The following is a 27,356-nucleotide window of genomic DNA, read 5'->3' as shown; positions in this document are numbered from 1 at the left end:
GTTCAGTGGTCACGGGTACAGGAACAAGGGGAAGACTTTGTTGGAGGTGGCTGGGTGCATGTGCGCATATCCAGCATTCAGGATAGGGTGCCTCTTTAGCCACCTGGCCAAGGAGTTTAATGTAAGAATTTTGTTCCCAAGAGGAGAGGAGATCCTCCCCCGGGAGGGCGGAGCCAGTGCCGAGCTGGCAGGGTGCTGTACCGAGTGGATGAAGTGGGTCGGTGGTATTGAGGAGTCACGTATCCTTGGCTATGCCTCCGCATCTCAAAGGTCCAGTGTGATCCCAAGTGGAGGAGCGTGAGGGATGTGCTGGATGATACCACCCTTCTAAATATTCTGCCCCTCTCCAGTCGTGAGTGACCCCGAGGTTCCAGATGCAGCAGAACCCTCTCAGGCAAAGTCCTTGTAGTTGGGGTTTTCGGGGTCCTGGAGTCATGAGGAGACATTGGAATCCGAAAATCAAGTTGTCAGAGGGGTTAGTTGCGTCGGTGTAGGACGACGTGGCCCCCCCCTCTTTCGACTTCAATCCAATTTGGGTTCCTCAAGAGTTCTCCGTTGCCGTAAAGGAAGTGAGTCCCGTTCATACAGCTAAGGCGGTAGTAGGAGTTGTCGAGGGTAACTGCTGCTGACCCAATTCGGTGTAGGTGCTCGTCTCGGATGAAAAGTTCCCAGTATTCGCTGTCAGTTAATCGGGGCACGAGGGAATGGCGCAACAATGTTCGAGACTCAGGGAGGCAGAAATCAAAGTCCCCCATTCGGTCAGGATTTGACTTCCCGCCGGTTTCGACTCGATGATAGTCCAAGAAATGGTAATCCGTGGTTAATCCGGTGCAATGATCTGTTGGTGTGGCTGAGGATTGGGTCAAAGCCTCGTGGGTGAGGAAGATGAAGGAAAAATGCATGATCAGAGTCTGGGGACGGCTAGGCATTGTCGGAGGGAAAGAGTCTTCAGATGCGCTGTCAACGGGGTCGAAGGCGCGTTGTCAAAGAAGCTGTCAAAGGCGCTGTCAAAGGAGCTGTCAAAGGCGCCCTGTCAGAGGAGCTGTCAAAGGCGCGCTGTCAGAGGAGCTGTCAAAGGCGCGCTGTCAGAGGAGCTGTCAAAGGCGCGCTGTCAGAGGAGCTGTCAAAGGCGCGCTGTCAGAGGAGCTGTCAAAGGCGCGCGCTGTCAGAGGAGCTGTCAAAGGCGCGCTGTCAGAGGAGCTGTCAAAGGCGCGCGCTGTCAGAGGAGCTGTCAAAGGCGCGCTGTCAGAGGAGCTGTCAAAAGGTGCGCTGTCAGAGGAGCTATCAAAGGCGTTTCAAGCGCAGTTTGATAGCGCTGGGATCTGGGATGATCTCAGATGCCCAGTTGGGTGGATCTGTGTCTGGTCCGGTCTGTTGGGCCCGATTCTGGCCCCGATCTGCTGGTCCGGTCTGTTGGGCCCGATTCTGGCCCCGATCTGCTGGTCCGGTCTGTTGGGCCCGATTCTGGCCCCGATCTGCTGGTCCGGTCTGTTGGGCCCGATTCTGGCCCCGATCTGCTGGTCCGGTCTGTTGGGCCCGATTCTGGCCCCGATCTGCTGGTCCGGTCTGTTGGTCGTCGTCGTCGATGTATGAAGTTGGTGGAGTGGGGGGGGGGGTCGAAAAGGTGAAGTCGTCGCCGAGGTCTCCCTCCGTCTCTGGAGGGGGGGTCGTCGACTTACACCTAGTGTTTCTCACCTATTTTCACGGCGGTTGGCGATGTGAGGAGGATTTGGTAGGGACCTTCCCACGCTGGTTGGAGGGGTGCCCTCTGGTAGACTTTGACAAGGATCCAATCGCCTGGTTCGAAGGAGTGGGCTTGAACGTCGATGGGCAGGTTTTGTCCTTCGATGGCCGCGTAGTGGTGGAGGCGCTGTAGCTGTGTCTGGAGCTGATTGACATAATTAGTGAGCTCTGCTTCCCCTAGTTCAAGTTCTGAGAGGGGAAACAGAGTGTTGTAAATGGGAGGGGGTCTCCCAAATAGAAGTTCATATGGAGATAGTTTCAATGGTCCAGTTGGGGCACTTCGTATATTATGGAGGACCAATGGAAGTGCATTTACCCATTTCAGTCCAGTGAGTTTGCAGAGTTTTCCTAGTTGTGTTTTAATTTCTTGGTTCATGCGCTCTACTTGGCCAGAAGACTGTGGGTGATAGGGCGTATGAAGGTCCCATTTTATTTGTAAGGCTTTGGCCACTAATTGTACTATTTGAGCGGTGAAATGAGTTCCTCTGTCGCTATCTAGTCGACGGGGAACTCCAAATCGAGGGATAATGTCGTGTAGGAGGGCTCTGGCCACTACAGAAGCGGTGGGTTTTCTACAGGGGAATCCCTCCACCCAGGAGGAGAGTTTATCCACTATGATCAGGGCGTGTTTGAAACCCTGACAGTGTGGCAAGTCTATAAAGTCCAATTGTAGACTTTCAAAGGGGACAAATGCCCATAGCCTGGCTCCTGGCGGCGCTCTGGGTTGTCGTTTGGGGTTAAAGGAGCTGCAGGTAACACAGTTCTTTGACGCCGTTGTGGCTGCGACCGCAAGTCCAGGAGCATACCAGGATCTTTTAACGTGCTCTATCAGTCTCCCTTTTCCCCAGTGTGTACGTTGATGGAGGACCCTCACCAATTTTGGAACCCAGGCTTTTGGAAGGACAGTCCTGCCATCGGGGAGAACCCAAACGTCATTTTGTTCGATTGCGCCTACAGAACGCCAGAGAGTCTTCTCTTCCTCGGGGGCGTCTTTGTAAATTTGAGTGGGATCTATATCAAGTGGGATTTGCAAGGCTTGGAATTCTGATTCATTGTTCGGGGGGCGGAGTGCGGCTGATTGGGCTGCCTTATCAGCTCGCCTGTTACCCCTCGAGACGGGGTCCCTAGCCCGGGTGTGCGCTCTACAATGGACCACTGCGATTGCGGTAGGTAGGTGGATAGCGGTCAGTAGTCTCTCTACTAAGGCGGAATGTGAAATTTTGGAGCCAGCAGCGGTTAGGAAGCCTCTTTGTAGCCAAATCTGACCAGTTGTATGGACTAATCCAAAACAATATTTACTGTCGGTGTAGATTGTGGTTCGCTTGCCTTCACTGATTTCACAGGCACGTATGAGCGCTATTAGTTCTGCAGCTTGGGCACTGTACTGCGGGTTTATCGGATTAGATTCTACCACTTTGAAGTCGGTGACAGCAGCGTATCCTGTTTTCCTTTCCCCTTCCACAACTTTTGAACTACCGTCCGTATAAAGTATTAAATCTGGGTTCTCTAAAGGTAGGTGGTCTAGGTCTTCTCTTGGTTTCTCGGCTTGGCGGACTATGGTGGCGCAGTCATGATGTGGGGTTCCATCATCGGGGAGAGGGAGAAGAGTGGCTGGATTGAGGGAGTTAACTCTCTTTATAGTGACATTTGATGGTGTCAGTAGAAGAGCCTCATACTTGTTTAGTCGAGAGTTTGAAAAGTGATGACAGCCTCTAAGAGTTAGTAAGGTGGAGACGGAATGGGGCACATGGATGGTAATTTCGTGTCCCAGAACCGTCTCTTGAGCCTTTTCAAGGAGGATCGCTGCGGCAGCTATGGCTCTTAGACAGCTTACTGCCCCCTTTGCGGTGGTGTCTAATTGAAGACTGTAGTATGCTACTGGTCTCTCTTGGTCCCGGAAAGATTGAGTCAATACCCCTGAGGCTACCCCCATTTGTTCATGGATAAACAAGTTAAATGGAATCCTATAGTCGGGTAAGCCTAAGGCAGGGGCGGATCTTAATTCTCGCTTTAAGTGTTCAAAAGATTTGTATGCATCTTCTTCCCAAACCAGGGTGTCTGGGTGGTCCTGGCGGGTCATAGTGGACAGGGGTTTTGTTATTTCGCTGTAACCCGCGATACAGGCTCTGCAGAAGCCTGCCATTCCTAGAAATCCCCGAAGTTGTCGTTTAGTTTTTGGAAGGGGAATCTTAGTGACTGCTTCTATCCTGTCGGTTGCTAAGCTTCGGGTACCTACTCCTAGGATATGCCCGAGGTATTTTACTTCTTGTTTGCAGTATTGTAACTTTTTTGGTGACACTTTGTGTCCCTTTCTGGCTAGTTCCGCAAGGAGATGCTTGGTGTCTTTCTTACACGCTTCCTCACTGGTGGAACAGAGGAGGAGGTCATCTACGTAAAGTAAGAGGGCGGAGCTTGCAGGGAGATGGATATCCTGTAAATCTTGATGTAAGATGGCTGAAAATATTGCCGGTGATTCCACGTATCCCTGGGGTAACCTTGTCCAAGTTAATTGACTGGGTCCCCAGGTAAAAGCGAAAAGGAATTGGCTGGCTGGGTCAAGGGGAATGCTAAAGAAGGCGGAACACAGGTCTGCAGCAGTGTACCATTGGGTTTCTGCTGGAATGGCGTTCAAGAGGGAATTCGGGTTGCCCACTACTGGATGGCGGGGTATTACAAATTGATTCACCAGCCTCAAATCTTGGACAAAGCGGTACCGGACTGGGGCCCCTTCTGTTGATGGTTTCTTTACTGGGAGTACCGGAGTATTACATGGGGATGCACAAGGGATCAGGATGCCCTTCTCGAGGAAGTCCTCTATCATAGGAGTTAGTCCCTCGATGGCTTCCTTGGGTAGGGGGTATTGTTTTGTACATGGAAAGGGTAAATCAGTTCTGTAGGTGATCTTTACTGGGGCCGCTGACAGCAGAAGACCTACTGAGGTCGACTCGGTGCCCCACAGAGAGGAGGGTAAATCGTTTTCCAGTTCAGGAGGGAGTTCCGGAAATTGCCTGTCTGTTTTTGCTTCTTCAATTATTCCCTGGAAGGCGGGGATGGATTCCTCTGGCATGTGTAAGTAGATGCCTTCTTTGGAACATTTAATGGTTGCATTTAATTTACAAAGTAGGTCTCTCCCTAAGAGGTTTACTGGGCTGCTGGTTAAAAGGAAGGTATGTTCGGCCAGTAGGGGCCCGAGGGTAACTTTAGTTGGACGCGATAGGGGACAAGTACGGGGTATCCCATCCAGACCCATAACTTTTATGGTCTCCGAACCTGGTTCCAGGTGGCTATCAGTTAGGGTGGAATAAGTGGCTCCGGTGTCCAATAAACATTGATATGGATGGCCGTCTATCTCAATGGTGCAAAATGGTTCTTTGGAGGACAACGTTAAAATTGGGCAGATAGGTTGGGTTTGGTCGGGATCCCCTTCTAATTGTCAATAGTTTCCTTGATCGTCTGGAGGGGGTTGGTTAGGGGGGTGTAAGGGAGGTGCTGTAGCGTTGGCCCACGGGTGGGTGGATGGAGTGATCGCGGGCATTTGGGTCCTCGGTCCCGGTAAGGGTCTTTGGGTTTGAGCAGATGCAATTGGAGGCGGCTGTGGTTTGTGGGGGGCAGGGGCTGCCTGAGGATTATAGGTGATGGGCGGAGGGTTCCCATATCCATGGGTTGTGTTAGGATGCGGTGTCCCGTAAATCGTGTTATTGAGGTACGGGCAAAATCTCCTAATATGCCCCTCTTCCTGACAATAAAAGCATCCGTTGGTGGTAGGTCCCCAGGGTCTATGGGGATTGGGGGGTCCTCCCCCTCGGATTCCTTTCCCTCGGCTGAAGCTCCTGCCCCTATTGGAGTTTAATTCCATGCTAAGAGCAAGGACTTGTTTGGCTTCAGGCTTGGGGTCCCTTTTCTTCCTCTCGTCCCGTGAGCTATAGACTGATTTAGCGATGGAGAGGATTTCGCTGATACTTTTTCCATCGTACCCTATTTGCAAATTTAGGGCTTTTCTAATATTGGGACAGGCTTGATCCTTAAAGAAGCCTTTCACTATGACTGCGTGCTGAGAGTTTTCTGGATCAATTCCTCCCCAGGTCTTGATGGCGGATACTAGTCTCGTATAGTAATCAGAGGGGTGTTCATTTGCCCCTTGTAGCACGGTCTGGACTTTCGTCCAGTTGACGGTGCGTTGCCCGGTGGCCTTGATGCCGTCTAAGATTGCCTTTTTAAACAAGTTTAAGCACCAGATTCCATCCGTGGTATTATAATCCCATGTTGGTTCAGTGTGTAGGCATTGGGCCGTGAGTGCCGCTAACCCTACCGGGCGACCTGTCTGGTAATCTGGGAGTTCAATCGCTTCCCCGGCTTTGGCTAAAATATCTGCTTTCTCAGCCTCATTGAAAAGTGCGTTCAGGAGAACGTGAACATCCGGCCAGGTCGGCTTATGAGTTGAAAATATTGCGCTGACCTGGCGATGACATTTATCCGGGTCATCTCTTAATGATGGCATTTGGTTACCAGTTACCAGGTCTGCCATATAGAATGGTTGGTGGGTATATACCATTCGGGGAGGTCCGTCCGGCTGCAACGGTGGGATTGGCAGAGCCCTTAAGGGCATCTGGACGGCCGTAGAGTCTGGTTGTCTGGACATTTCGGGGGCTTCCCCGGGTCTTTCTAAGGGGAGTGAATTTTCTAGGGCAGCAGTCTGTACTTCCCTGGCTAAGGAGTTGATGTTTTCCGTGATAGCATTCTGTATCTCCCTTGCCCGTGCCAGAGGGCTAATGTTCTCTGAGGTAGTACCCTGAACTTCTCTAGCTCTTGGAAGGGAGCTAAGATTGTCCGAGGTAGCATTTTGCATCCCTCTGGCTCGTTGTCTGGTCATTATTTGATTCGCCGCCGCCCCCCGTGCTCCTTGCTCCCCTGTCTCTTCGCTGCTATCGTTACCCTGGTCATTACCCTGACCATTGCTTGGGGCGGGTGGAACGGTTTGTCTGTAGTAGAAGGGGATGAGCGCTTGTTCCACAGAGTCATCTATAGGGTGTCCTTCGTAAGGGGGGGGGGCAGAGGCGGCCTTCCATGATTTAAGATAGGCAGTTGGTAGGTCGTAGCTCCCTTTGTAACTTGGAGCAGTCCTCTGACTGCTTCAAAGGCGGCTAGGTACTCTAGTTGACGGGGTTTTTCTTCCATCAAATAGTTTCTTAGACATTTCAGGCGATCTTCATTAAAAGAGCCTCCTGTTGGCCAACGTAACTCGGGTTTCGCGGGGGCAGTTCCGGCCGGCCAGGTTTCTCTACATAGATCTTCTAATTTCTGCCTCGATAGCAAGTTGTGCCCGGGAATAGACTTCCAATAAGAGATGACAAATTCAAGAGGGGAGTCGGGGTCTCTCTGGGATTCAGATGGCTTCCTTGAAGCCTTCCTCCCGGAGCGAGCCCGCTCATGCTTGGAAGCTTGGGTACCCATTTTATTCACGCGTGTCTGGGTAAAGAGAAGGGAGAGGGGGGAATCGTTAGGGTTTATCGGGGTTTTTGGGGATTTGGTTCGACAATTTCTAAAGGGGGTTTAGAGAGCTCTTCCTACCTATTTCCTATTTCTTCCTTTCCTACTTCTTCTTCAATTTCCTGGGGTTCCCTTTCCACTCTGCCAAGTCCCGCCCAGTCTCCCCTGGACTATCCCTCCTGGCAACCTCCTACCTATCGTCAATCTCAGGAAAAGGGGCCCTACTGAACGCCCGCGCCGTGCGGTGCCAGATCGGGTGGTCCCTTGATAGAGTTCTCGAACGGAAAATCCCCCTTGCTTTCGGAAGCGGGCTCACGCATGATTCACGTGTTATGTGGTCCGACCGGTGCGGCTGGGATTGATACAGAAAGCAAGACCCCTTCCTGCCCCCTCCGTAAGGGCGCTCGGGAAGTTCGGAAAAGAATTCCAGCCCCTTGCTCTCAACTGAGATGTCCGTTGCGGGGAGTCGGCTATCTTTTCAAGCCGGGTCTCTCCGTCTTATTTTCGGACCCCCAATTGGTGCGGCTGACTGGAGGGTTTGAGAGGAGAAAGAGATAGAGCTCAGAACCCCCCTTTGGGTCGAGCGGTGGTCCACATTCTCTCTTGCAACGGACCAAGAGGAGAGAGGTAAGAAGGATCGATAGAGAGGAGGGCAGAGAATTCAGTTGCCAGGAGATTCCACCCCCTTACCACCAGTGCACTGGGTTTTCCTACTATACTCACGCGTCTTCAACGTTGATCCCGGGATCGATGAATAAGCCGGCCGGATTCCCTTTGCTCCCCGGCTGAACCCTTGGGACGTTCGATTACTGCCCGGAAGATGGCCGGAGGTCCTAAGGATCTTCCCAGGCAAATGGCCCGGTGCTGGCTGAAGATTTCGGGGCCCCCGGTCAGCAGCACGGGAGAACCGCCCGCCCCACGTTGGGCGCCAAATGTTACGGAAAAATTCCGGGTGCGGAGTTGCCCTACCACCCGGCTCGTCGGACGAAGTCCGCGGGTCCTAGCGGAAGAAATGAGCTCAGCCGGAGACAGGAGCAATGAACGGAGATCCAAAGTTTATTGCGCAACAGGTTCAAAATGGAATTGAACCCCGAGAATGGGGTGACATAGACTTTTAAAAGTTCCCTCCAAGTCCCAGAATACAGTGCAGGAAAACGTCATGAATACATTGTGGGAAGGTTGGGTTACACGGATGACCTCATGAATACATTACAGAAAGGTGGGGTTACACGGATCAGCACTTCAGGAAGGGAGGGGGAGATATGCAGAATAAGGGATTTGCATAGATAAACATGAATAAACGTTTCCTGAGTACAGGTGATGGCGAGACAATGGCACAGATATGCATCGTCTGCCACCCGGCATTGCCGGGAGGAAGGGTTTGGCAGAACGATCCGAGCGGATTAGGGTCTTCCTGAGTACGTGACCTGTCGCTCAGGAGATTATGGAAGTGGGGGCAGCAACATGGAGTCCGGAGGGAACAGAGTAGAATGACGTCAAAATGGAGGAAATCGGAGCTTTGGTTGATTTTATATCATTTTCTGAAGCTTTCGGCCCCTTTGCCGGTCAAGTGTATATTGTGTATTAAAAGCGGAAACAAATGGATACATTGTAACCAGACTTTGACAGTTTTACAAGGTCGCTGGTTTCGGTTCCATTGTTCTCGCAGCGGGGAGCCGTCAGCAACTTGTCAGGAGATTAAATGAGGCGTGCAAGAGCTCCCTGAGCTAGCTGCTGCAGGGGAATGCATGCTCCTGATTGGCTGAGGCGCGGCCATTATAGTCAATGGAGGATACAGTTTGACACGGTCAACTCATGTTAAAATAGGGCGAAAGGAAGGTTTAAGAAAGAGGGGCTTATTCCGCCCGTATATAGAAAGAAAGAATATTATTTATATAGTCAAGGGGTACAGTGTGGTGCTTGTGTAACAGTGTGGGGTTTCAGGAGCTGGGCGCCGTCGAGGTCATCGCCTCGGGCCCGCTTTGAGGAGGAGGAGGTGACGAAAGGTACCCCCCCCTCTCCTTCCGTATCAGCGTCTTGTGAGAAAAACAGAGGAAAACTTTAGCTGTGGATTTTTAGAAGAGAGAAAAGGAATTTTGGACAGTTTTGAGGCCTGGTTGGGGGGGGGGTGACTTCGTGCCTAGGTGGGGTCACCTGTCCTCACCTCCTTCACGACAACAACAACCTATAACATGAATCCTGGCCCAACTGTATTGGCTCGTTCTTACTCTTGTTTTTGTACTTGCTCTGAACATTTCTGTAAGTTGCTTTGAGTTCACCTTTCCAAAAAAAAAAGCACCTCATAAATACAATAAATAATGATACTAATATGCAGTCATGGCTGCCCCCAAGCAGGGCTCAGTGCCTGGCCCTTTGCTATTCCAGGCTACCAGGCCAGCCCACCTATGGGGAAGAATAGCAGGCAGCCCGTTGTGGCTTTTGGCTTGTAGCGACGACTGGCATACAAAATGTTTGGATCTTTTCTTTCGCGGTTGGTGTCCTCTTGAGGCAGGGCCAGCCCAGAGCCGTTTTGCTGGCTGAGGTAGAGGGCAGACTGCCTTTCCCCCTATGAAGCAACCCGGACCTTGAGACCATCTTATGAGGCCTTTCTCTGTGTGAACCCCCTCCATGAGAGGTCTAGAGGGTGGTAACACGAAAACAGGGCCTTTTCTGTGCTGGCTCCCCATGTGTGGAATTCTCTCTCCAGGGAGGCTCGCCTGGAGCTTTCATTAGGCCCCAGGCGAAAATGTTTCTCTTCAACCAGGCCTTTGGCAGATTAGCGTTCTATGGCCTTTTAAATGTGTCTGTGGGTTAGGGGGCTGTTGATTTGTTTTGGTTTTGTTTTGTTATATATTTTGTGCTTTCATTTTGTGTTTTTAGGTAGCAAGCCGCCTTGTGATCTTCAGATCGAGGGCAGTATACAGCCCAGTTTGAAATGATGTGCTGCAAGGTGCTTTGGAGATTATAACATCAAAAGGCAAGACTGAAATATAATCCATTTATTGATTGATTTTACTTCTATACTGATTTTCATTCACAATAAATAGCAATAACGTAATGGAACATCGTGAGCCCGGCACAAATCGTATAGAATAATTAACAAATCGCCAGTAAAACAATTACAGTCTATAATGCACTGTGTACAAAACAACTCAGAAAATAAGCCGAATTACAAAAGGCATATTATGGGATTCACACAGTAGTACAGTCTTCAAAATCTCTAAAACAACACCAGCAACCAAAAAATAAACTTAGCACTGTTGGATTCACCTACCCGCCTCATGACTCATAATCTTCCACTCAATTCAGCTCATTAAAAGACTCACATACATAATTCCTGTGGCAGCAATTCCTTCCTGAAGGCTCCTAGGGCAGTAGGAGACAGGTGGAAAAAGCCATTGCCTGATGGCCAACACATAGTCTCCCTCCCCTCACAGTCCTTCCTCTGGAAGCAGCTTTCTTATTGATCTAAAGTTTGTGCTGCTGCTGTTTCACCTGATATGGCATATTATCGCAGCATTTGAATTGTGTTGCTTATGAGTTGCAAGGAGGGCTGGGAGGGTGAAAGGTGGACTTCATCTTATGCGTGTCTACTCAGAGGTAAGTTCCGCTCAGCTCAGTGGGACAACATGTGCGCAGCATTGCAGCCTCATGAATGTAAATAACAAAGGAGATTCACATATTAATGACTGCAAGGATGCAATGTTAGGACAGGAACTTTTTCCAGCAGGAGTTTCTCTGTGACTGATGGCACGAAACCATTCCTTGCCCATTATTTTGTCTTGAGAGCCAGTGTGGTGTAGTGGTTAAGAGCAGTAGTCACGTAATCTGGGGAACCGGGTTCGCTTCCCCGCTCCTCCACATGCAGCTGCTGGGTGACCTTGGGCCAGTCACACTTCTCTGACGTCTCTCAGCCCCACTCACCTCACAGAGTGTTTGTTGTGGGGGAGGAAGGGAAAGGAGAATGTTAGCCGCTTTGAGACTCCTGAAGGGGAGTGAAAGGCGGGATATCAAATCCAGACTCTTCTTCTTCTTCTTGGTGCTCTTCCTGCCAGAAGGGACTCCCAAAAAGAACTGCCTTCTTCTGATTATCCCAGACCTTGTTGCCAGTTGTGCTTTGCCCAGGTATTGCAAAGCTAGTTCGTGAATTTTCATGAGGGTGGGTGGGGATCACAGCTGTTGCAAGATGGAGAGCTGCAAACTCAGCCTTTTGTATTTTTAACAGTTTGGCAGGTGCTAAGCACCACAGGCGTGCAAAACCAGATGCCCGCTGTACTGCCACTTACGGCTCAGTCTGAGCTGGTAGAAAGACATTGGCCTCTTCTGGGAGAGCCTTCCAGGTATTGATCAGCCTGGATGGCTCAGTTGCTTAGAGCAGGGGTCGGCAAGGCTTGCTGGGCATGGGCCGGATCACTCCAGCGGAGATCCTCCGTGGGCCGGGCCGGCGCAGCGTGACGCCGGAAATCACGTCTGCGCATGTTCGTGGCGCCGGAAATTGCTTCTGTGCATGTCCAGACACTGAAAAATCACACCTGCACAGAAGTGATTTCCAGTGTCTGGGCATAAAGGTAAAGGGACCCCTGACTATTAGGTACAGTCATGGCTGACTCTGGGGTTGCAGTGCTCATCTCGCTTTACTGGCCGAGGGAGCCAGCATACAGCTTCCAGGTCATGTGGCCAGCATGACAAAGCCGCTTCTGGCTAACCAGAGCAGCGCACGGAAATGCCGTTTACCCTCCCACTGGAGTGGTTCCTATTTATATACTTGCATTTTGATGTGCTTTTGAACTGCTAGGTTGGCAGGAGCAGGGACCAAGCAATGGGAGCTCACCCCGTCGTGGGGATTCGAACCGCCGACCTTCTGATCAGCAAGTCCTAGGCTCTGTGGTTTAACCCACAGCGCCACCCGCGTCCCTTTTTAGTGTCCAGGCATGCACAGAAGCAATTTCCAGTGTCTGGGCATGCACAGAAGCGATTTCCAGAGCCATGGAAGAGAGTCCCCGCACCACGCTGCACCAGTTTAGCGCAGCGCACAGGGACTCGCTGAGTGGGCGGCTCGGTTTGGGGGCAGCTCATGGGCCAGTTAAGCGACCCTCATGGGCTGCTTCCAGCCCATGGGCCTTAGGTTACCGACCTGTGGCTTAGAGTGTGGTGCAGATATAATGCCAAGGTTGCAGGTTCGGGACAGCTGCGTGTTCCTATATTGCAGGGACGAGATGATCCTTCCAGCTCTATGACTGCGGGGCCTTCTGGTTGATGTACGGCTGTTACCAGCCGGAGGTGGATGGGTAGGGGTTAAATGAGAAAAATCCTCTTGTGGGATTCAGCTTCCTCCTGATTTGGTTGGAGATGGATTTTCTGCAAGCCCTGCCAGGAGAAGAAAGGGAAATGTTAGCTCCACCGTTCACATTAGGGCACTAAATGGGCACTTAGCAACGCAGGGTGAGGCCAAATCACATGGGCTGATTCAGAGCTTGATTCAGTATTTCCTAAACACCCTGTGCCTCCCCCCCCCCCCCCGAATTAACATTGGATGCACACATTTAATTCTTATGCTGAGAAGGGTTTCTTACATAGGCATTTTGTGTTCCTCCTTATTTAGAGCATACGGAGGCAGAGGCCACTTCCTCAGAGGATGTGGGTCTGCTCAGAATTAAGCCAAATTGAGTCTGGTGGAGTTCCCTTCCACATAGGACATCGGTTTGCAGCCTAATTTATTATTGTGGTTTTCTTAAAATGAGCAAATGTCTGTGTTGTGGCTGTAGGCATCCTGCCCATGTTTTCTCAAAAGCAAATTCTACTTGATGCGAAGAGGGGCAAGGCAAATAAGTGGCCTTCTCCCCTAGGTTCCTCAAACATAACCGATTTGTTTCAGCCAGACAGCAGGTCATTGATGTTATAGGTGTCACTAAGGTGACAATAAAGTAAAGGTAAAGGGACCCCTGACCATTAGGTCCAGTCGTGACCGACTCTGGGGTTGCGGCCGACAGCTTCCGGGTCATGTGGCCAGCATGACTAAGCAGCTTCTGGCGAACCAGAGCAGCACACGGAAATGCCGTTTACCTTCCTACCTATTTATCTACTTGCACTTTGACGTGCTTTCGAACTGCTAGGTTGGCAGGAGCAGGGACCGAGCAACGGGAGCTCACCCTGTTGCAGGGATTTGAACCGCCGACCCTCTGATCGGCAAGTCCTAGGCTCTGTGGTTTAACCCACAGCGCCACCCACGTCCAAGGAAATTCCGAGGGCTAAATACTTAAAGAATACCCAAGGTGGCAATAGACCCAGGGTATTCTTTAAGTATTTAGCCCTCGGAATTTCATATAACTTACAGTACAACTTAGAATGAACAGTGTCCTCAACTGACTGACATCCGCAGATACGGATTCTCTGGGGATGTTTTTCTATCAAATTTCCAAGAAGTTGGTCTTCATTGTCTGGACCTTCAAGGTTACAAATGCCATGCGAAGGGCAAGGGGAAATAATCTCAACCAGACAATCAAATTCAATCAAATATAGGCCTCGTTTTATTTCAACACATTTTGTGGCACGTGACAAGTTGGCCCTCTGTCCCTTCGCTGTAAAACAGAGACTATATGACTGATCTGTCATGAAGGCAAACAAAATAAAAGCTTGGAAAACGCTTATTGGTTCCTACATTCAGGGCTGGGGAGGGAGCCATGGAGCTAGTCCTCATTAACTTGACGATAAGCTGGCAATAAACCCTAAAACAAACAAATGAAACATATTGTGTTCCAACTAGAATGGGGAATATGCCAAATGTTGGGTAGATTGCTGATGCGGCTCATGTTTAGCCAGCAGATCACCCATGTTGAAGATCTAGGTTGGGGTTTTATCCTGACTAGATGGAATCATAGAACTGTAGAGTTGGAAGGGACCCGGGGGTCATCTAGTCCAACCCCCTGCCATGAAGGAATGTCATATTGTCAAGAAGTACTATGTTTTTGCAGATTCTCCAAGGGTTTCTATTTTCCAGGGCCAGTGCAAGTAGATAAATAGATACCACTGCGATGGGAAGGTGAACGGCATTTCCGTGCACTCTGGCTTCCGTCATGGTGTTCTGTTGCACCAGAAGCAGTTTAGTCCTGCATGGGCCAGCTCCCTCGGCCGGTAAAGCGAGATGAGCACTGCAACCCCAGAGTCAGTCGAGGGAGCCGGCATACAGCTTCCGGGTCATGTGGCCAGCATGACTAAGCTGCTTCTGGCGAACCAGAGCAGCGCACGGAAACACCGTTTACCTTCCCGCCGGAGCAGTATCTATTTATCTACTTGCACTTTGACGTGCTTTCGAACTGCTAGGTTGGCAGGAGCAGGGACCGAGCACCGGGAGCTCACCCTGTCGCGGGGATTCGAACCGCCGACCTCCTGATCGGCAAATCCTAGGCTCTGTGTTTTAACCCACAGCGCCACTCGCATCCCTGTCATGCATAGGATGTGCCATTTTGGGAATAGGATGCTGGCTCAGGTGGGCTTCTGGCCTAATCCAGCCGGCCACTTCTAAGGTCCTTATCTTCCCTCTGTCTTCCTCCAGCTCCTTGCATAGGGGGCAGAGAAGGAAGAATTTCACTAGCTTCTAGCCTTTGGCTTTCCTTGCCCATTGAACCCATCCCGGCAACTGGGGTGGAAAAGTTTTTAACTACAGGGAGGAGATTTTTCTCTCTCGTCCGCCTCCAGCCATTGCCAAGGGGGAGTGGCAGATGCCCTTTTCAGAGATGCCAAGCGCACTGTTTTGTCTCCCGGCCTGCACAACTGTTTAGTTTTGCCACCCAGGCAGAATTTAAATTTATCCCCTTGGCCGGTGGCCAGGATCGGACGGTAGAAAGCCTCATTGGGAGGGGGAAATCCAACAGCATTGTGTGAGTGTGTGCTTCTCACATGAGGCACATCTATGCGCTGGAACTCCACCGGAGAGCGGCTCCGTGCGTGCACCGTGTGAAAAACGGCCACGTGCGACGGAAACCGGCGTCTTTCATCCCAGGGGAAGAGGCCTTGGCACACGAGAGACAACTGCCTCTTGGCGCCAGGGCTTGTGAGAACAGCAAGCCTGCTAAAGTCACAAATGGGAAACCTCTAAGTGCAGGAAAACTGTGCCAAAGAACATCAGGTCTATAAAACCTCCAGTAATGAAAAGGTAAGTACATTCTGGGCTGCATCACTAGGAGTATAGCATCTAGATCAAGGGAAGTAATAGTGCCACTGTATTCTGCTCTGGTCAGACCTCACCTGGAGTACTGTGTCCAGTTCTGGGCACCACAGTTCAAGAAGGACACTGACAAACTGGAACGTGTCCAGAGGAGGGCAACCAAAATGGTCAAAGGCCTGGAAACGATGCCTTATGAGGAACGGCTAAGGGAGCTGGGCATGTTTAGCCTGGAGAAGAGGAGGTTAAGGGGTGATATGATAGCCATGTTCAAATATATAAAAGGATGTCACATAGAGGAGGGAGAAAGGTTGTTTTCTGCTGCTCCAGAGAAGCGGACACGGAGCAATGGTTCCAAACTACAAGAAAGAAGATTCCACCTAAACATTAGGAAGAACTTCCTGACAGTAAGAGCTGTTCGACAGTGGAATTTACTGCCAAGGAGTGTGGTGGAGTCTCCTTCTTTGGAGGTCTTTAAGCAGAGGCTTGACAACCATATGTCAGGAGTGCTCTGATGGTGTTTCCTGCTTGGCAGGGGGTTGGACTCGATGGCCCTTGTGGTCTCTTCCAACTCTATGATTCTATTATTCTATAATTCTATGATTCTATAAGGGACCGTCTGTTTGTTGACCTATAATATACTGTCACGTGCTGGTGTGCTGGATGGAAGCACATCCTCACTCTTGAGGGTCACACGCAAAAAAGAAAAGAGGCCATCCTGGAAAATGATGCGTTGCAGGGGGTTGGTCTAGATGACCGCTGGGGATCCCTTCCGACTCTGCAAATCTATGATTCTATAGTTCTAAGAAGCAGAGACCTAGCAAAGATACTGCACTACTGTGATGGAAACAGCCGTTCCTGGGCCATTGCACAGAATGAGCCAGGAAAGAAATGGGTAAAATCCTTTAGAAGGGACCCATCTCTCACATCATGCAGCGTTTATGGCTAGGTTTACCCATGCCCACAAGAAAGAGGTGTAGGAAGGGATTGTACCGCTTCATGCTACTGCTTTCAAATGCTTCTCCATTTTTTAAAAAACTCCTTGCAAGCTGAGAACTAAACCGCCTTGGTCCAGTATACCTAAAGGAGCGTCTCCACCCCCATTGTTCTGCCCGGACGCTGAGGTCCAGCGCCGAGGGCCTTCTGGCGGTTCCCTCACTGCGAGAAGCTAAGCTACAGGGAACCAGGCAGAGGGCCTTCTCAGTAGTGGCACCCGCCCTGTGGAACGCCCTTCCAGCAGATGTCAAAGCGATAAACAACTACCTGACATTCAGAAGACATCTGAAGGCAGCCCTGTTCAGGGAAGTTTTTAATGTGTGACATTTTGATGTATTTTTAATCTTTGTTGGAAGCCGCCCAGAATGGCTGGGGAAACCCAGCCAGATGGGCGGGGTACAAATAATAAATTATTTATTATTATTATTATTATTATTATTACAGTGGTACCTCAGGTTACAGGCGCTTCAGGTTACGTGTTTTGGGTTGCGTATGTGCAGGAACACTAAATTGCACTTTGTGCGGCACTGTGGGTTGCGAATGCTGTGGGTTGCGAACGTGCCTCCCACACGGATCGCGTTCGCAACCCGAGGTTCCACTGTATTTTTTTTTTATGATATTTTATTAAGTTTTATCAAAGAAAAAGGTTACATGAAGAAAAACACAAAGTATATAAACATACAAAAAACATCAAAATACAATAAAACAAACAGTTAACACATGAGAAAAGAAAAAAAGAAAAAATTAAAACACTAAAAGAGAATTCAAAAATTTAAAAAAGAAAATCCCTCTCTTTAATTTCTTACCATTCATAAACCTATTTTCTTGACTTCCTCGCACCCCCCTTTCTTGTATTCCAATTTGAAATTAATTAGCAAATTCCTTCTTATTAATTTTATCCTTAGTTATCTTTCTTCTCATATTGTTTGTTCCTAATTTTCATCCGAGGTTCCACTGTATTATTAACTAGCAGATCAGGAAAAATGGCTATCAGTCCTTTTGACAGCTGTGTGCTGTGGTTCATTGTTTTTTGTTTTTTTTTATTGACCGTACGTTATTAACACAGAGCAGGGGTGGCTAAACTTTTGTGTCCTGAAGGCTGTTTGCATCGTTTGCCAACCCCTCCAGGGCCGTGCGCCAGCAGTGGATGAGGCCACAGCTCTCAGATCAGCGGAAAAGTTTTAATTTCACTCTCCGCCTCTCCCCGTATGAACCCTGCGCTCATCACCCAAGGGCCTTCCTTGTGTGCCTCCTCCACGGGAGGTCCAGAGGGTGGCAACACAACAACGGGGCTCCCCGCTTGTGGGATGCTGTTGCCAGGGAGGCTGGCCTGGCGCCTTCATTCCATATCTTTAGGCGCCAGGCAAAATCTTTCCTCTTCAACCACACTTTGGGCTATTTAAACAATCTATGGTCTATTAAATGTGTCTGGGGGCCCCCCGGTTATAAGTAATAATTTTAATTATAAATAATGCTCCGAGACAGGATTTCCTGCCACCTGAAATTTTCAAGACTGCTGGAATTTGTTAACGAGAAGCTCGTTTATGTGTCCAAATTATACAGACTGTATACCAAGTGGGAGGAAATTTAGCATTATAGTTCATATATTTATTGACTGTCCCTGGGTTGGGGCAGTCAATAAACTTGAATAAACTCAAGCAGGCAATGATCTGGTTTGCAGATGGCCACAACTTTATTGATTGCAGATACAGGTGGATTTTTGGCTCAAGCACTGGGTTTATATCCGTTCCAGCCCCCGCCTCCAGACAAAAATACTAATTATTTAATTTTAAAAAGGTAAGGGAACTCAGTTCCCCGGAGTTTTTGCTCCCCACAAAAGTCCTGCTAAGAACCACAGACTCGTCAGCTTGACTGATATATTGGCCAAAATGTCTGCTAAGTATCTCCTGCAAAGATTGGAGGGTCATTATCGTATACCGGTAGTAGTAGACCAGGAAGGTTTCAAGGAAGGGAATTTCCTTTGGTAATTGCTTCTCGCTCAGCCTTTTGATAATGGGAAGCCGCAGCAGAACCTGCACAGCTTTTTACAGCTTTTATTGACTTAATTGCTGCTTTTGCTTCGCTAAATAGAAGTCATCTCTGGGATAAATTATTAAACGCCAATATTGATTCGAGACTTGAATTTTTAAGTAGTGTGCCTCAGCACACAAATGCGTCCGAAGGTTCGAACAGGCTCTTGCACATGGGTAGGCAAAGTAAGGCCCGGGGGCCGGATCCAGCCCAATCGCCTTCTCAATCTGGCCCACAGACGGTCCGCGAATCACTGTGTTTTTACATGAGTAGAATGTGTCCTTTTTATTTAAAATGCATCTCTGGGTTATTTGTGGGGCTTAGGAATTCGTTCATCCCCCCCCCCAATATAGTCCGGCCCTCCACAAGGTCTGAGGGACAGTGGACCGGCACCCTGCTGGAAAGGTTTCCTGACCCCTACAGAAGAGATTCCTACATCTAAAGAAGCCCAAGAAGGCTGTGGTTTGTAGCCAGTGCGAGTCCTACTCAGAGTAGACCCGCTGGAATGAATGGGCATAATAATAATATTTTTTTATTTTTATCCTGCCCTTCCCGGTTCAGAAAACCGGGCAGGGTGGCTAAAAACAAATTTAAAACACTTAATTGTAATACAACATAGAAGCAACATAATATACAGTACAAAAGCATGAATGATAATAAAATTCAAAGTACAAAAATCAATTTGGGGAAAATCCATCCAATAAACATTAGTCAGTCACCAGGGCTAGCTGGCTGAATTAGTCCTAATTGGGCCAGCGAGGAGGCCAGGGGAGAATTAGCTTTGGGGTCCCAGAGTGGGTAATCTTCATAAAAGGGGAGGGGGAGGGAAGAGAAGGGAAGGGAAATAAAAGATCAGGCTGAATTCAAATTAAAGGCCAGGCGGAATAGCTCTGTCTTACAGGCCCGACGGAAGGAGCTTAAATCCTTAAATCCTTGGGCCCTAGTCTCATGGGACAGAGCATTCCACCAGGTCGGAGCCATCACTGAAAAGGCCCTGGCCCTGGTGGAGGATAGTCTGAATTCCTTAGGGCCTGGGACTTCTATAAACTATGGTTATTCATGGACCTTAAGTCACTTACCCTATTAATTCCAGTGGGTTTACTCTGAGGAGACCTTAAAGGTAAAGGTACCCCTGCCCGTACGGGCCAGTCTTGACAGACTCTGGGGTTGTGCGCCCATCTCACTTAAGAGGCCAGGGGCCAGCGCTGTCCGGAGACACTTCCGGGTCACGTGGCCAGCGTGACAAAGCTGCATCTGGCGAGCCAGAGCTGCACACGGAAACGCCGTTTACCTTCCCGCTGGTAAGCGGTCCCTATTTATCTACTTGCACCCGGAGGTGCTTTCGAACTGCTAGGTTGGCAGGCGCTGGGACTGAGCAGTGGGAGCGCACCCCGCCGCAGGGATTCGAACCGCCGACCTTTCAATCGGCAAGTCCTAGGCGCTGAGGCTTTAACCCACAGCGCCACCTGCGTCCCCGGAGGAGACCTTAGTTGGCTACAAACCCGTGTTGTAGCTCCATTTTAACTTTTATATCAGCGATATAGTTATGCATAATCAGAACTTTCATATGCCTAAGATTCTGGGCTGGCCTCTAAACATTTATGCCGGTGGTATGATTTTTTTCTCACTATTGCAAGTTGGCACGAGACGATTACAGAGACTGTTTTGTGCTGTCCTGGCAGAAAACGACTGAGCTATTAAGAGTGCTAAATCCCGTGCCACTATTGTGGCCCGTGTTTTGTTAGCCCCAAAATGGAAAACGAGCGAAGTCTCAACTAAAGAAGAATGGCAACTTAAGCTGACAGAATATGTGCAGCTTGCAGACTTAACATATAGAATAAGAGAACAAGAAGAACATACATTTAGAGAAGACTGGAAAACGTTTATTGAATATATGGTGGAAAATTGTGTACACTTGAAAACACTGGCAGCATTAAGATAAATTCAACAGTGTAGATAAGTTTTGATAGATGTAATAATGGAATACTGAATGGTTTAGTTTTTGTAAAATATGCAGGGATTTATGATGTGCACCCCTAAGTGCAAGTAGATAAATAGGTACCGCTTTATAGCGGGAAGGTAAATAGCGTTTCCGTGTGCGGCGCTGGTGCTGGCTCGCCAGCTGCAGCTTCGTCACGCTGGCCACGTGACCCGGAAGTGTCTTCGGACGGCGCCGGCTCCCAGCCTCTTGAGCGAGATGAGCGCGCAACCCTAGAGTCGGACACGACTGGCCCGTACGGGCAGGGGTACCTTTACCTTTATGATGTGCAAAATGAACCATGGAAAGAGACAAAGGGAAATCGTTGATATTTTAAGGATGTTTAAATGAGTATTCTAAATTGTAAAACAGAATATATATACTGTGTGAGTGTCTGGAGGCGGTTGGATGTTGAATCCTGACAAGACAGAAGTACTGTTTTGGGGGGACAGGAGGCGGGCAGGTGTGGAGGACTCCCTGGTCCTGAATGGGGTAACTGTGCCCCTGAAGGACCAGGTGTGCAGCCTGGGAGACGTTTTGGATTCACAGCTGTCCATGGAGGCGCAGGTCAACTCTGTGTCCAGGGCAGCTGTCTGCCAGCTCCATTTGGTACGCAGGCTGAGACCCTACCTGCCTGGGGACTGTCTCGCCAGAGTGGTGCATGCTCTAGTTATCTCCCACTTGGACTACTGCAATGCGCTCTACGTGGGGCTACCTTTCAAGGTGACCCGGAAACTACAACTAATCCAGAATGCGGCAGTCAGATTGGTGACTGGGAGCGGCCGCTGAGACCACATAACACCGGTCTTAAAATACCTACAGTGGCTCCCAGTACGTTTCTGAGCACAATTCAAAGTGTTGGTGCTGACGTTTAAAGCCCTAAATGGCCTCAAAGGCCCAGTATACCTGAAGGAGCATCTCCACCCCCATTGTTCTGCCCGGATACTGAGGTCCAGCACCAAGGACCTTCCTTTCAGTTCCCTCCCTGCGAGAAACCAAGTTACAGGGAACCAGGCAGAGGGCCTTCTTGGTAGTGGCACCTGCCCTGTGGAACACCCTCCCATCAGATGTCAAAGAGAACAACAACTACCAGACTTTTAGAAGACATCTGAAGGCCACCCTGTTTAGGGAAGCGTTTAATGTTTGATGTATTACGGTATTTTAATATTTTGTTGGAAGCCGCCCAGAGTGGCTGGGGAAGCCCAGCCAGATGGGCAGGGTATAAATAATTATTTATTTATATATATATAAAAAATGAGTGCTAAATCCAAAGAGGTGGATTTTGGAAAGAGAAAAACGTTTTACAAATGGCGCGAGTACTATGAATGGGATGATGTTTGCCATCTTTAATTATTACTAATAATGATTTTTATTTTCCACCCCGTTCCTCAGCCCTTCCGAGCCTCACTCTCCCCTCTGCTCTTGCTTTCCAGGAAGGAGATGAAACCTTCGCGGTGCATCACTGTGGCTACTGCTTTGCTGAGTCTGGTTGCCCTCAAAGCCTACATTGAGTGGACTGTGGAGGAGGCCGAGAGGGTCCCGACCCCTCATGGGGGGCACGGTGTCCCGACCACGGCCCAGCCGTCTCACGACGACTTGCCGGCCTTCACCCTGCAGCGCTTCAACGCCTCCTTGCACCAGCTGCGCCAGAGCATCCCTCGGACAAACGCCTACTGGAACGAGAAGCAGCACCAGATCTTCCAGGACTTGGACGACGGGCTGGTGAACACCTCGTGGAACGACTGTTCCACCGGTCCCGAGGCAGCAAGCCGGGTGGCCAAAATCAGCGACTTCAGCTCCTATCCAGAACTTTACAGGAACTTCCTCCTCTACGACGAATGCCGGAACTTCTCTCTCTTGATCAACCAAGCGGGCAAGTGTTCCGGCACCAAGAACCGCACTTTCCTGCTCTTGGCTATCAAATCTCTGCCGGGGAATTTTGCCGCCCGCCAAGCCGTGCGGGACACATGGGGGCGCGAGGGCGAGCCCAGAGGGTTGCCCGTCCGCACGGTCTTCTTGCTGGGCACGGCCCAGGGCCGCTTGGGGCCTCGGCTCCAGAACCTGGTGGAGTACGAGAGCCGGAGCTACGGCGACATCTTGATGTGGGACTTTGAGGACACCTTCTTCAACTTGACCCTGAAGGACTTCCTCTTCCTCAGCTGGACCGTGGAGTACTGCCGGGATGTGCGCTACGTCCTCAAGGGGGACGACGACGTCTTCATCAACACGCCCAAGGTCTTGGAGTACCTGGGGTCTCTAGACGCCAACAAGATGCTCTACACCGGCCAAGTGATGGCCAACGCTTCGCCGTTCCGCGTCCGCCGGAGCAAATACTACGTCCCCGAGTCGTATTACGTGGGGCCTTACCCGTCCTACGCGGGGGGCGGGGGGTATATCTTCTCGGGGCCGCTAGTCCGCTGGCTCCACCTCATCTCCCGACACATCGCGTTCTATCCCATTGATGACGTTTACACGGGCCTTTGCTTCCAAGCCCTAGGCATCCTCCCCAAGGCGCACCCGGGCTTCCTGACCTTTGATATCGCGGAAAAGGACCGCAGCGATCCTTGCGTTCACAGCAGGCTGCTGCTGGTCCACCGCCGCAGCCCCCAACAGACCTTCCAGCTGTGGAAGCAGATCACAGACCCGAACCTCATCTGCTGAACGATGGGAGTCAGGAACAATGGGTTCGAGACGCTTCCTGCCGAGCGCTGAAGGCGGGCGGAGGCAGATGTGGCGCAGCCTTCTGTGTCTTTGTTGGACATGAGGACCTCCGGTGTGCAGTTGAGGGAGGGAACGGCCTCCTTGAAAAGTCTGTGTGCGGAGAAAGGGCAGTTCCGAGTGGCGGCGCCACGCCACTGCCTTCGTATTCTGCTTGGACGCTTCCTAGAGGCAGGGGCCAGATACGAATACTGGGTCAGAGGGGCACTTCTCCTTAGGTTTCTGTTTTCTGTCTGCTCTGGGGTGGCAGCATGGAGAAGGGAGAGGTTGGCCGGTGGCGCAGCGGGCAGCCCGGTAGAAAGCAGAGGACCAGAGGGGCGTTTCTCTGAGGAGTGGTTCGGAAAGGGTGGTATTACAGTGGCAGAGGACACGTCTGGCTGCGTCAAGGCTCACCTTCAATCTCTTCGACCGGGGGTGGGGCCCTTTACTGCCAAAGGTCCACATTCTCTTCCATGCCATCTTCTGAGGGGCCGCATGCTGGCGGTAGGCGTGGCCAGAGGTACAAGTGGGTGGAGCAATGGGTGTAAATTTGGCCTTTGTACAGGAGGCAGGTTTCTACACCAACAGACGCCGCCTATCCTCCTCCTGGACAAGCAAAAGGTGTGATCGGAGTTCAAGGAGACATTTGTGGAATCATGGGAGAGTTGGAAGGGACCCCGAGGGTCATCTAGTCCAACCCCCTGCAATGCAGGAATCTCAACGAAGGCATCCATGACAGGCGGCCATCCATCTTCTGCTTAAAAGTCTCCAAGGAAGGAGGGTCCACCATCTTCCAAGGGAGACGGTTGCACTGTTGGAACAGCCGTTTGGGGTGTGAAAAATGTCCAAAGTAGGGTATGGCTTGGAGACGGGGGGGTATGACCAAAGGAGAGTTCTTCCTGGTGTTCAGTCGGAATCTCCTTTCTTGTAACTTTAATAATAATAATACTAATAATAATTTATTTGTACCCCGCCTATCTGGCTGGGCTTCCCCACTCTGGGTGGCTTCCAACAAAGATACATTAAAATGTCACACATTAAAAACTTTCCCTGAACAGGGCTGCCTTCAGATATCTTCTAAATGTCAGGTAGTTGTTTATCTCTTTGACATCTGATGGGAGGGCGTTCAACAGGGCGGGTGCCACCACCGAGAAGGCCCTCTCCCTGGTTCCCTGTAACCTCACTTCTCGTAGTGAGGGAACTGCCAGAAGGCCCTTGGTGCTGGACCTCAGTGTTCCGGCAGAACGATGGGGGTGGAGACGCTCCTTCAGGTATACTGGACCGAGGCTGTTTAGGGCTTTAAAGGTCAGCACCAACACTTTGAATTGTGCTCGGAAACGTACTGGGAGCTAATGTAGGTCCTTTCAGGACCGGTGTTATGTGGTCTCGGCCGCCAACCCTGCCACCACTCTAGCTGCCACATTCTGAATTGCAGTTTCCGGGTCACCTTCAAAGGTAGCCCCACATAGAGTGCATTGCAGTAGTCCAAGCGGGAGATAACTAGAGCATGCACCACTCTGGCGAGACAGTCCCCAGGCAGGTAGGGACTCAGCCTGCATACCAGATGGAGCTGGCAGACAGCTGCCCTGGACACAGAATTGACCTGCGCCTCCATGGACAGCTGTGTGAAGCCATGGGTTCAGCTCCTACCCTCCAGAGCAGGAGAAAAGAAGCTTGCTCCACCTTCTGTGTGGCATCCCTTGAGATATTTGAAGGTGGCTTTCATATCTCCTCTCAGTCTCCTCCTATCCAGGCTAAACATACTCAGCTCCCTCATCCGTTCTTCATAAGGCTTGGTTTCCAAACCCCTGATCATTTTGGTCGCCCTCCTCTGCACACGTTCCAGCTTGTCCACATCCTTCTTAAATTGTGGCACCCAGAACTGGACACAGTATCCCAGGGGTGGTCTGACGAAGGCAGAATACAGTGGGTACTATGAGTTCCCTTGATCAAAACACTAGACTGTTGTTGATGCAGCCTCAAATAGCATTAGTATTTTTTATTTATTTATTTGCTGCTGCATCACATTGTTGACTCACATTAAACTTGTGGTCCACTAACACCCCAGTATCCTTTTTCACATGTACTGTTAGTAAACCAGGTGTCCCCCACCATGTTATATTTGTTCATCTGGTTCTTCCTGCCTGAAGTGCAGAACTTTACATTTGTCCGTATTGAAATTAATTTCGTTAGTTTTGGCCCAGTCCTCCAATCTGTTAAGGCCATCTTAGTGCATGGGGAACAAATATCCAAGCTGCCATTGCCTTTAGAAAGAAACAAACCTAAACATGCATAGAGGAGGGATGTGAAAATAAGGAGGGAGCAATTCTACTGCAACAGCTCAATGTTAGGGAATGATAAATTTTCAGATTTGGAAAGGCAAACAACTCTGGCTCTTTCAGATCACCCAGGTTAAAAAACATTTGGAGGATCAACCTCTGCTGGAAACATTTTTCTGGTGTGAAGGTCTGCAGCCCTACCAGGGATGTCGCACTGATAGATTTCCTGCAGTGGCAAGTGGGTTTGACCAGATGGCCTTTGGGTACTTACCAGTACATTTTAGGTCTTGTCAAATTTGCTTTCAAACTCTTTGATCACACAGTAGGATTCTTATACAGCTCATGTACCAGAGCTGGCTCAGCTAATCAGAAATATTAAAAATCCAACACACAACTTGAATGCCGTTTTCTTCCCGCTGAAGCAAGGAGGACTGCAGACATGCACAACCACTCAGGATCCTAAGGCTGCCATCTTTTTGTCCTGGCCTTTAGTAGAAAAGTACTTGGACACGTTGAAAAGAAGCGGCCCGCAGCTTTTACGACATTTGCTGCAGAAAGACTTAAGTCAGGGGTCAGCAAACTTTTTCAGCAGGGGCCGGTCCACTGCCCCTCAGACCTTGTGGGGGGCCGGGCTTTATTTTGGGGAGGGAAATGATCAAATTTCTATGCCCCACAAATTACCCAGAGATGAAGAAGAGTTTGGATTTGATATCCCGCCTTTCACTCCCCTTCAGGAGTCTCAAAGCGGCTAACAACCTCCTTTCCCTTCCTCCCCCACAACAAACACTCTGTGAGGTGAGTGGGGCTGAGAGACTTCACAGAAGTGTGACTGGCCCAAGGTCACCCAGCAGCTGCATGTGGAGGAGCGGAGACACGAACCCGGTTCCCCAGATTATGTGACTGCCGCTCTTAACCACTACACCACACTGGCTCTCATTTTAAGATGCATTTTAAATAAAAAGGACACATTCTACTCATGTAAAAACACGCTGATTCCCGGACCCTCTGCGGGCTGGATTTAGTAGGCAATTGGGCCAGATCTGGCCCCCGGGTCTTAGTTTGCCTACCCATGACTTAAGTGGTGCATAAACCTTTGCCTGGTTCACACCTGTCAGGCTGCTTTTAAAGGCTCAGGATATGAGTCAGGTAAGAGTGGTACTGAGTCTGCGTTGGACTCTCGTTCTGCACCTTCATCACCCCAATGCCGGATCTGGGTACAGGCTGGGCAGATCCTGCTGAAGAGTTCTGTATTATCTGACGTGTTTACCCACCGCAAGCATTTCCCCCCTAAGGTCTGTGGCTTGATCTCCAAGGCACTCAGAGAACCTGGGTGAACAAAGGAGGCCAGCAAACCTGTCTGTGCTATTGGCCTCCTAGTGTTTAAATACACCTTAAGGAAGTGTCCACCTTCATCAATGGCAAAAAAGAGGTGTTCTATGAAATCACAGGCTATTAGTGGCTGCCTTTTGGCTGCATCTTACACAGAAATTTGAGGGAGGTTCAGATGTTTCCATGTGATCTATTTAAAGAGCAGGGAAGACTATTCCTCCCACGCTGCAATGATGTACAGATATCATAATAAAATATGCCTCAGGTGCTGTGTATTGATGATGTGATTTGTGTCTGCCGTGGTTGGAAGTTATACTTGTTGCTGCTCTTTGGAAAGTATTTGCAAGTGCTTTTAAAATACCAGGCTAGTAATCTAGTGCCAAACTACAGTGGTGCCCCGCAAGACGAACATCTTGCAAGACGGAAAACCCGCTAGACAAAAGGGTTTTCCGTTTTGGAGGCGCTTCGCTAAACGAATTTCTCTATGGGGTTGCTTCGCAAGACGGAAAAATCTTGCGAGTTCCGCGGTTTTTTTCCGCCCTTTTCCTAAGCGCTAAGCCGCTTAATAGCTGATCCGCTGCTAAGCCGCTAGACCGCTAATAGCGCTAATCCGCTAAGCTGTCAATGGGCTTGCTTCGCAAGACGAAAAAACTAG

The 27,356-nt window shown here is 50.0% G+C and overlaps 1 protein-coding gene across 4 annotated transcripts in view; it reads left to right on the top strand.

Moving 5' to 3' along the window:
• The window catches only part of B3GNT8 (UDP-GlcNAc:betaGal beta-1,3-N-acetylglucosaminyltransferase 8), a 43,774-nt gene that overhangs the window by 5,946 nt on the left and 10,472 nt on the right, over nucleotides 1-27,356 (top strand). The window contains exons 2-3 of one of the 4 annotated variants that reach the window (XM_083754069.1): nucleotides 10,111-10,207; nucleotides 21,830-26,056. The exons of 1 other annotated variant lie outside the window; for it this stretch is intronic. In XM_083754069.1, the coding sequence (XP_083610195.1) occupies nucleotides 21,837-23,057 (1,221 nt within the window). In that variant the 5' untranslated portion in view covers nucleotides 10,111-10,207; nucleotides 21,830-21,836 and the 3' untranslated portion in view covers nucleotides 23,058-26,056. Of the gene's footprint in view, nucleotides 1-10,110; nucleotides 10,208-14,685; nucleotides 15,383-21,829; nucleotides 26,057-27,356 lie in introns of those variants that run through there. 2 more of the 4 variants (XM_083754068.1, XM_083754070.1) reach the window with 2 other exon arrangements.

This window comes from Podarcis gaigeae (assembly GCF_964106915.1).
Source record: "Podarcis gaigeae genome assembly, chromosome: 8".
NCBI lineage: Eukaryota > Metazoa > Chordata > Lepidosauria > Squamata > Lacertidae > Podarcis > Podarcis gaigeae.
Note: the sequence above shows the minus strand (reverse complement) of the source record. Positions and strands in the feature narration are given on the sequence as shown.